Source organism: Rhopalosiphum padi, chromosome 2 (genome assembly GCF_020882245.1).
Source record: "Rhopalosiphum padi isolate XX-2018 chromosome 2, ASM2088224v1, whole genome shotgun sequence".
Classification (NCBI taxonomy): domain Eukaryota; kingdom Metazoa; phylum Arthropoda; class Insecta; order Hemiptera; family Aphididae; genus Rhopalosiphum; species Rhopalosiphum padi.
The window spans coordinates 30,861,945-30,873,415 of NC_083598.1; the positions used below are offsets into that span (position 1 = coordinate 30,861,945).

Genomic DNA, 11,471 nt, shown 5'->3' on the forward strand with positions numbered 1-11,471 from the left:
CAATGTATTATAAATTATATGCATTGAAATGTAATATGTGTATTTTATTTATAATTATTTTTTTTAATTACTGCAAAAATTATCTTATTAACATTTATAAAAACTGTTTTTTATTATTTTATAGTATTTTTGAATACATTTTTTGTTTATTGTTAATTGTTTTTGTGGTAGCATAGTGAATAACATAACTTTTTGATGAAAACAAGTATTGGTAATAAAAGAAAAGGTCTTCTTTTGGTGGAAACGGGTACTGCTAATATTATTCAATATATTATTCGCCATACCTTTAAAACAATATAATTTATAATTATTATTAGTTATAGCAAAAAAAAATAGTCCAGTAGTTCACGGCCCACCGGGAAAAGTCCTATTACTGTCGGCATAAGTTGTGCGTCGCGAACCACACTATCAGATATACGACGTTTTGAACGACTCATCCCCGTGTATCATTACCGTTATACAAACATTGAACATAATATAAAGTAAATTTGCGTTTAGCAGTTTCAAATTTTATATTGATAATCTTAATCTTTCAGACAAGCCAAAGTAAACTGATCTATTACCTACCAAACTATCTACTTTTTAGCTTCTGGACGGAGCAAGGCATGTATAGATTTTACAATGATATGTGTTGTTACTGTTTTTATTTTTATATATGTATATTGTATAAGTATACGATAAGTAGTTAAAAATTTTAAATTCTTCGATTTTTATCATTGAGAGTGGATTCTGATAATAAATTAAATCTAACTTGTACTTCAGAGAAAATAAAATTAAAAATTTTCTTTATAAGCATCTGAAGTTCAGATTTTAACAAAATTCTTCAGACACGAAACAGACAAACTGCCAACTGAATGACCATTAAAAGACTGCCGACTATGTGGATCGCTATCTCACCAGTAACAGATATGCCTTATAGGTATTTGATATTTCTACTCCTATGGATCGCTGCCTAAGCTAACCTTGTGCCTTACCTGCCAACCATTAACTGCAATGAATTTTAGTGATCAGCATTCTCATTTCAATTGTGTAAGTGTATAATCACTGATCACGAAATGGCACGGTATTCTGGCATTCTGCTTAGTTTTTCGACAAACATCATTGTGGTCAGTGGTCACCGTGACGTACAGCGCGTGCTGGACGATCCAGGCAGATGATATATCATTGAATTTAAATTACATCTATCATAGTCACTAACTTGACATCTATCGTAGATATAGCAGAGCAGTACCTACTTACCCACCTACATTTCTGTATAGTTGAAAAATGTATTTAATTTTATGTTAAAAACACTTTTTAGAATCACTTATATATGATTTATTATTAAAAAGAACCTTTAATAAAATACGATACTCTGTGACACGTGTTCTCTATTTATTATAATTATTTGAACTACAAATATGTTACAAGAAATCACTATATAAAAATACTATTTTTAACAAAATAATATGATACAAATTGTAATTGAACACTATTATATGGGGAGCATGTCTTATAATAAAATCTTCATGTATACATTTCAACATTTTTTAATTTTTCGCGGCTCTCGAATCTCGATTCAGGTTTTTTAATATTTCATCAAAATTGCCTATATATAACTCCTAAAAATATAACTTGTAGATTAGTCTGATACCAAAAATCAAAATTATATTAAAAGTTTATTTTTTTATTGAAAATTTATTTAAGTATTATACATTGTTAACATTTATATAATTACCTCCATTTTAAATTATTTATTTATTTTTCAATGTTGTACTACCTAAAAAAATTTCTTATGGATTCGCATATCACGTTGAACTTTACTAACATAAAATATTTAATTTTTATTAGTTCAGTTTAGCATGTTTTGAGAGTTAATCTAAGTTCTAAGCATATCTAGGGTACAAAAACTTTAACCTAAATTGGTTATATAGCTGTATAAGATAGATTAAAGAATAGCTAACGATAAGTGAAAAACTATATTTATTTAGTTTATTGCTGTGACTATAATATATGCAATTAACTAAATATTAGCTTTATTTATATTATGTATAAATCGATTAAAATCATTAATAATAGAAAAAAATATATTTCATAAATTCTTATTTATACTTTTATATAAGGGAAAATTATTGAACATGAATGCATACGTAATAATTTTTACTAAACAAAAAAACTAATTTATTATAAATTGATACATATTATTAGCAATAAATTATAAAATAATAATATAGAAATATAAAATATCTTATACCTAAGTAATAAGATTCGGATTCAGTTTATATAACAGGGTGTGGGTAGGGTGGGAGCAGCGAACATAGTACATTCAAAAATAAAAGTCTAATAAAGGTATGTCTGTGTGTGTGTATTCAAATTTCAAAAATAACTTATACGATACAACATTGTAATCAACTGTCAACTAATAATTAATACTAAACAGCTAGTAAAAAAATATTTATGTCAAATATTTAAATAAAAATATTCATTATCATTAAATCTAAATTTGTAATTTAGATTTTATAAATCTAGTCATCTATTAGATTTTGCAAACACATCAATCACATCCCCAGAATTTATTATAATATCACAATGAACATATGTAATAAACTAATTAAGCCTTCACTATTTACTTTTGTACTTCATTTAGTTACTTATATTATATAATACATCATACTTGATATATTATGTATCACACATAGCATATTACATGGCTACATATTACTATAACAGAACCGAATGCTGATCTTTATATGTTTTAAATTATTAAATCTGGTTTAAGAATGAAGTAGCTGCCAAGGGTACACGTAATTGCGCCAGAAATCACAGGTTTAGATGTTATACTCATGTTTTTTTTTTTTTACAATTTACTCTATTTTAATAAAATGTTATTATCAACAAATTATTTTATGGTTTTTGATATTTACTTGTAATGTTACCTAACGCATATGTTATATAATTAAGTTATAAGACATAAATTATAACTTAAAACTGATTACGAATATAACAAGTTACTCTTGAAAATTTGTATTTTTTTTCGTATATTTAATTAAAATAAAATATCTAAACATATTCTAGTAAATATTTTCGTTATAAAATTTTCCTGGCGTATACTTAATTAATTTATGATGAATCCACCGGTGCAATTGATATATACATTTAAGATAGTCTAAAAAAGTCGGTGCAATTGACGATTACCACCTAGGCCGCAGACCAAATCGTTATAATTAAACTGAAACTAACAACAATGATATTAGATTAATATTTCATTTATTATCAATAAATTATCATTGACATTCATGAAGGTCAGCTATATGAACTAAGAACGAATCATCCGTAACGTTGTTAATAAACAACTTTTAATTCAGTTTAAATACGAGTTAATGAACGGACACAACGGTTCAATATTATAACTATTATATAGCTACTTAATTTTATTTTTTGTTGAATAGTTTTATTTATTTAAATAGATTATAAAAATGGTAATTGCAAAAAAATTTATTTTAGAAAAACCATTTAGTGGTGCACCAACCGAGGACAATTTTAAACTAGTAGAAGAAGAGCTGGATGAATTAAACAAAGGAGGTAATATATATATATATTAATTTACACAAACCAAAATTGCATTCATTATCTAAAATGTTAACTTTAAAAATATCATGAAAATTGTTTTTTTTTTTTTTAGAAATTTTAGTTGAAGCAATTTGGCTCAGTGTCGATCCATACATCAGGTATTAATAATCCAAACATTATATGTATACAGATTATATATTCATTTCTTATACAAATATAAGATAATATTTGAAATGTTTTTAGACCTTATTCAAACCATGTATCTCCTGGAACAACTGTTATGGGTACTCAAATAGCCAAGTAAGTATTAAATTGAAATTATCAATGTTTACATTAAAATTATTACATTTTAATCGTTAATATGATCTTATGTTTATACAATAGTATTTTATGAAAAATAAATATTTGCTTAGTATTATATATTTGTATACATAGGTAGCCTACCTGTAGGCTGTAATACCATAATGATAACAAAACACTTATTATTTTATTTTTTCGAACTAATGTTTATTTTCGTATAACATATTTAGGCAGATCAAGTTTATAAAAATATACAAACATTTCTATTTTATCATAAATCATTTAAAAGTATAGAATCACAGTATCACACCTATAAAATATTGCGTTAATGAAAAATATTGATTGTAAATTAATGTATGTTATAACTTCTTTATTATTGATAGCCTAAAGCATAAAGTGTAAACTTTAATTAATTATTACATGATAAACGAGTAAAAGTAAATATACATTTATTTTTAGAAGTTACCTACATATTTTATATTCGAAATGAAACTTCTCAGATTTCATAATTATAAAATCTCTTTGATTTAATAAAAAAAATAGTCATCCATTTATTTATCAATATTATTATTTTTATCTTTATTTTCTATTTTCAATAATGAATTAAAATTGAATAAAGTATTCATATTGGTGTATCATTGTAATTATCTACTTATATTATTTTTTAAACAAATACAGTTTTATGCCACAATATTATGTCTTAAAACCTTTTTATATAACATCGTTATGGCCTACAGGTATTTAAAATTTTTAATGTTAATTTTTTTTTAGTATATTATGTTATTCTTAAAGCGTTTGGAAGAAGTAATACCTACTTAACTATATTAATACTCCTTTTTCATTTTTAAACACTTATATAGAATTTATAGTTGTATTGATATTTTATTTAATATAAAATTGATACAATTTATTTTTAATTGTTTTAATGATAAATTATAAATACATTTTATGATTTTGTTCATTTTTTACAAGTAACATTAATATTTTACTTTATAATTATTATATATGATCTACCTAACCTCACGTTCTAACCTATTTATATAAGTAATAATAATATTATCATTAACCAGTATATTAAAATGTTTTCGTCCGATAATTATTATGATATAATTCTGAATGCCGTCTGTCAACAATTTATTTTATCAACAAAAAATTTGTTTAGTAATTATTGGTTATCAGAATTGTATTAGTTAAACATTTAGGTATAACTTATAATTTTAGTCAAAGTGTATGCAAGATGTGAATATGATCTTAAAAATAAAACAAAAATAGTAATAACAATTGCATCAAATTTGATTCAAGGTAAATTAGCAATTAATACAAATTAAAGATATGAAATGAAAAAACGTATCTATTACCTATATATTATTAGTTATTACCAACTTATATAATGTATCTATATAGATAAAATAAACTTGTGCATTTTTTAAGTCATGTCACATCAAGCTCTCCTCATATTGTACCAATAGTTATTTTTCACTTTATTTATTTAGAATTATCAAATCAAATAATCAAGATTACAAAGTTGGCCAAATAGTATTCTGTTCTACTGGCTGGAGAACATTTAGTATCATTAATCCCAGTAAATTAGAGAAGGAAGTAATGCCGACATTTTATGTACTCCCTGATTTTGGAAATTTATCTCCTTCGCTTGGTCTTGGAGTACTTGGAATGCCAGGGTAATTATAATTTATATTTTGTTTAAATATGCTGCCAATGCGATAGTTAGTTTAGATGTATACTTATATCTGATTATATACCTAATTAATATTATCATACTTACTACTTAGCTACCTATATATTATTATTGTACAATAGAATATAATAGTTATATATAATTATATAATATAATAGGTGCTTATTAATTAATGTTTTTTTATCAAATTATTATAATTTTTACTTTTTATCATTTACAATTAAGTTTAAGTTTCGAGTAGTATACTATTATATCATTCTATAACTAGTATAATGTACTCGTGTAATATTAACATAAATGATCACCTACTTTTGAATTCGTCATAAACTGTCTATGTTATATTAATTAAATTATTAGAGTAATTACCTTACCTAGAAAAAATTAAGTAGGGTATTTATCTATGGGCTATAGGGGCTAGATCCGCTCTCAAAAAAAATATACCAAACCTTTAATTATAATTTTTTTTTTTTTTTTGGTCTAAATATTTAAGCTCTTTTCAAAAAGAATCCTGGCTATCTGCGTGTTATACATGTCATGTGGAATTATTTTTTCCATCTTAAAAATTTGACGGACATCCTTATTAAGTAATTGTATTGCTTAGTTCACTTCGATACAGTTATGTCTTGTCTTTGTGATAGTTACTAAAATAATAAAATTAGAAAGCAATGATACATTATTGCAATAAAAAAAAATTATACTGTAAAAATGTTTGAAATTATTATTTTAGCAATACGGCCTTATTTGGATTTTTAAATATTTGCGACCCAAAACCAGGGGAAACCGTTGTCATTAGTGGTGCAGCTGGAGCTGTGGGTATTCATGTGGCACAGATTGCAAAGAATTTAGGATGCTATGTAATTGGTTTTACGGGTTCTGACCGTAAGGTTAAATGGCTGAAGGAAGTTCTTAAATTTGATGCAGTGTTTAATTATAAAACAAAAGATGTCAATGCAGCTCTTCTCGAGGCTGCTCCACATGGTGTAGACTGTTACTTTGATAACGTAAGTGAGCGAAATAACTATGATTCGTTTTGTATACTTAACTTTAATAGGTAATAAATAATCAAATATTAATTAAATCTATATTAAATAATAGATAATAGTGATAATACGTTGCTTATATTAATTTTAAAGTAAAAGCTATAACTATTATGACAGTATGGCTTATTATTAATTATTATACTAAATAGCCAAATAGTACCTATATGCAACTATGCAAGCATCCTAATTTTATTTCCATTGCATAATTCAAATAGGTACCTACCTACTATTTACTGTCTTGTACCTTCAATTAAAATAGATCTTATCAGTCATCATTATAGTAACATAGTTTATAATTATACATAAAGCTTGTGTTTTTAGCTAAATTAATCAATTCCAATATGGATCCTCTTAGAATATTGAACAATGGAAATTTTCTTGTCTCTTTCAGAAACTATCCGCTTCCATTCCTCACTAACTTACTTAATCCAATTTACCCAGCTCTTTATTTAAAAAAATTTTTAATAATAAAGCCATTGAATACCTATTATTCCTTGTCTTACATATATATAAAATAATATTATTTTATATTGTCTAGAGCAGGGATGGCCAACTATAATAGTCTTGCGATCATCCAAAAAAAAAAGGTTGTCAATAAACAAAAAATATATCATATGCACATGCGTGTTTACACTTCTTTTATTTGATATCTGTGTATAATCTCGTTTTTCATAGTTATTTATTAATTTTTTCAGGGTATAATTTTTATATTCGTGGGATATACAAAGATATACTAATTTACAAAAATAAAAAAATATTTGAATTGTTTTCTGAAAAAAAATTCAAAAAAATGCGAAAGGGTGTCGCGATCGACTGGTTGACCATCCCTGTTCTAGAGTCTATGTTGCTGTACCTATATATTACTGATATTAGGTAGTTTTACTCATGAACGCGGATAAAAAAAAAAATAAAAATCATAACCCCATACATACTTTTTCAATGAATTAGTATTAAAAATATCAAAAGTTTAGTGAAAAAATATTTTCATTTAGACGTTAAAAATATTTATGGAATTATGGTTATATTTATCGATTACTCGTAATGACGTAATAATTAAATTATAGGTTGGAGGCGAGTTTAGTAGTGCAGTTATCTATAGAATGAAAAGTTTTGGACGTGTTTCAGTTTGTGGTTCAATTTCATCATATAATACTAATCCAAAAAATTTACCAAGAGGTATAAATTACTCTTCAATTCTATATATTAACGTTGCTTATTTTATTTCACACTATTATAAAAGATTACATTTAATTATTATTGTATATCAATTTAAAGATAAAAATTATTTTTTTAGTGCCAATGCTGCAACCAGCCATAGTTTTTAAACAACTAAAAATCGAAGGTTTTATTGTTAGTAAATGGGCAGATAAATGGCAAAGTGGTATTGAACGTAATTTAAATCTTATAAAAGAAGTAAGCTTTTCTAATATTCTATAGTTCTTAATATTTATTATTATTAATCATAAATATACTATATTTTTTATCGTCTACTCTGAAGGTCCTACTGTATTGATTTATTTTTTTAAGGGCAAACTTATTTACCCAGAGTACATCGTTCAGGGATTTGAAAGTTTACCACAAGCTTTTATTGGTATGCTGAATGGAGAAAACATAGGAAAAGCTTTAGTTAAAGTTTAAACTATAAGAAATATATTATTACAAATAAATTGTTTTTAGTTTTTATTTATTAACAATTATTGTTCTCCTTTTTTAAAACTCTTAAATATCTCTTATGTTTAAAAAATAAAAATTTGATAAAAAAATTGTTATAATTTATACAAAAGAAGAATTTTTAAATTTAAAAATAAATATCCAATATTAAGAAATATGACGTAGATAAGTTCTAAGAATCAACTTAAGTTTATTTTATGTGTATATAGTATATGATATTATACTTTTCTATTAGTTAAGAAAAATAAAATTATCAGAATAATTAGCATCTCTTTCTGATGAGTGTCCTATAAAAGGCTGGCCAATAATTTGATTCAGATTAGAAATTTTAACCCCTATCTCCCTCCCCAACAAAATAAATATAAAAAGTCAGGATTATTATATAAACAATACATTAATATATTATGTATTTATGTACCTATTAAAGTAAAATAAAATAAACCCAGTATTAATTAATTTCCGTACTAAAAATATTACTAAAACTCAAGCTCGACTGTTATTTTGATCATTGACAAATTATTTATTATTATTATTATAGTTCGTGCTTTAATATGTGATGTTAATATTTTTAATTATATTATACCAATTAATAACATAACTTACTATATTTTGTTGTGTAGACTGGTTGGGTAGATACATCAGTAGAACTTCGTTTAACCGTCACTCCAATTAACCGTCATACCTACTCAAAAATAAATATTATTAAATATAAATGAAACATATTTATAATTATTGAAAATTTTTGTGATGCTAAGAATAAAATTCGATAATTCAGCACACTCGTTCAATAATGAGTAACAAATTCATTCATTCGAATATCAGTTTGATTTTGATCGCCTGAAAAAAAAATTAAAATCATTAATATTATCATTAATTTGCCGTTGCTTTGAGTAAGGATTTGGGTGTGACGTGAACAACAATTAACGACTTAATAAAAATGCCACTGAAATTGAACATTATGTATCACAAATAGAAGATGCGACAGTTATGCAAAAAAAAACGGAAAACTATGAAAAAAGCGGTAAACATTGCGTTGGTCGAAGTATTGTACCTAGTTGGCTACTTATAGTTTGAACAGAAACGAAATAAATAAGGAATTCCGTTGTCCGGACAAATTATTGCTGAAAAAAATTATTATTATTATTTAATGAAAAATTGAATGGTGATTTTAATTTTAAAACAAGTGTTGGTTGGTATAATTATACATTACAGTAGATATTCATAACAAAATACACATAGTAGAACAATATGTACCTACGAAAATTAAAAATCAATTTTTTTCATTTTGTTTTCATAAAAAAAAATTACAAAATTTTTCCTTATATCCGATTAACCAACTATTTAATTATTCGTCAAGGCTTTAGTTTGGTGCCTGATGGATAATCGAAGTTCCCCTATATAGTATTTGAGTGACTGTTTAATTCATCAAAAATATTATTTTGGTGAATAGCCCGAATAGGTGTGAATATTTGTATATGATTTATGAAATCAAGTTTTTGAAGTATTCCATCGATTGCAAAACTCCAGTGACTAGTAAGAGGATTTGAGATTATTGAAAATCAAGATCACAGTTAAAAAATTAGGATGTCCATAGAAATTATTTCTAAATATAACTTTCTTGATTTTTAATCAAGTAAGTATGGTAATTGAAATGAAAAAAGCCTGAACTTTTAAAACTTCTATAATTTTTGTTAAATAGGAAAATGATATAAATGTAACTCAGTTGTAATGAGTAGGAGGATAATTAAGCTAGCATTAACATAAAATATTAATGAGAGAGATCCAATATCACACCCAAGCGGTATAACGATTTGAATCCACAAAAACGTCAGCGTGAACAGTCCCGACATTTCTATTTATTAACTTTTCTCCAAAAATATTATAGCTAAAAAGTTGGTTGATAGCCCATTAAAAAGGGATCATCAAGTAGATACAAAATGTGAGATAAAATTTTCAAAAAAATCATTTAATTTTTCACAGTTAAAAAAATAGGTAGTTATTTTTTGCTAGATTTTCATTTAGCGTGGTAGATTACCGAAACTGGAGAACGGATTTTGTTATTTGGAATCTTATTAGATTCACATTGTCTAGGAGAAGTGCTGTGAAGATTTTCAGAACTTTATCTTCAATCGTTAACTCACTACAAAGCTATAAAGCTGAAAAACATTAAAAAAAAAAACGCCCAATAAAATGTGTTTTAATTTTCAAAATCTTCACTACACTTCTCCTAGCCAATGTAAATCTAACAAGACCCCAAACAACAAAATCCGCTCACCGGTTTCAGAGATCTATCTCACTAAATGCAAATGAAAATAAAATACATTACCTACACATACATATTGCATACAATTAATAAATTTCTAAAAATTGAAAAATCAAGAAAGTTTATTACATGCCAATCTCTGACTTGACAAGCGTTTTTATAATGGAGTTTGATTAACTTGGCTATTTAGTTTAAGGTACCTACAAAAGTCCGTAATGTCTTTATTATAGACTTTAAAGATATCTAATATAGTTGTGTGTGGGCGTGTGGCAAAGATGATAGTATAAACTACCAAGAGCTTGGATTGGATCATTATTCAATTAAAATAGTATGATGAAAACGCCTTATAGAATCTAGAATATGTGTTAAAATAAGATATTGGTAATGATTAATCATAAGTCATTAAGAATATAGATATAGTAGCCAAAATTGAATAGGTTTATAGTTTATATATATCCACCTTGTATAGTTGTTTATAGAGAGCCTAGATATTAATTATTATTTAGGCTCTCTAGTTATACATATATGCATATAGACAGTATAGCGTATATAGTAGTACCTAACTGCAGAGGATATTCTCAAATACCTACATTATTACTTATTTATTTATTGATGCACGCGTACTTGCGTATAACGACCTTTCGTGTTTATTAACTTGTGTGTGCATGAAGGTTAAGTTTTACCATAAGAAATTAGGAAAATATTTTGCCAAAATAGTTTACTGTAATTACTAATTTGTGAGAAAAATACAAGACATTTTTAAATAGTTTTGTATTAATGACATTTACGTTACGAATTATTATGTAAATATAAACATTTTTGAATTTACGTACCTTCCTAATTCATATAATAGTTGTGTTATATTATTGATGTATAAATTTAATATTTTACATAGGTATTTAATTATCGTTATTTTCATTTTTCATCCATGTCTTATAAGTATAAATATACA

The 11,471-nt window shown here is 25.2% G+C and overlaps 1 protein-coding gene across 1 annotated transcript; it reads left to right on the forward strand.

Annotated features, from left to right (window-relative positions):
- The first annotated feature begins 3,317 nt into the window (after positions 1-3,317).
- LOC132922194 (prostaglandin reductase 1-like) lies at positions 3,318-8,252 on the forward strand. The gene is made up of 8 exons (XM_060985569.1): positions 3,318-3,561; positions 3,662-3,707; positions 3,793-3,849; positions 5,343-5,528; positions 6,273-6,546; positions 7,650-7,761; positions 7,880-7,998; positions 8,113-8,252. The coding sequence occupies exons 1-8, from the start codon at positions 3,456-3,458 to the stop codon at positions 8,221-8,223; spliced, it is 1,011 nt and encodes a 336-aa protein (XP_060841552.1). The 5' UTR covers positions 3,318-3,455; the 3' UTR covers positions 8,224-8,252.
- Positions 8,253-11,471: the final 3,219 nt, after the last annotated feature.

Coding starts and splice junctions, on each gene's coding strand:
- LOC132922194 (XM_060985569.1), top strand. CDS start 3,456: ATGGTAATTGCAAAAAAATTTATTTTAGAAAAACCATTTAGTGGTGCA. Junction 3,850..5,342: donor ATGGGTACTCAAATAGCCAA/GTAAGTATTAAA, acceptor TTATTTATTTAG/AATTATCAAATCAAATAATC. Junction 5,529..6,272: donor GGAGTACTTGGAATGCCAGG/GTAATTATAATT, acceptor TTATTATTTTAG/CAATACGGCCTTATTTGGAT.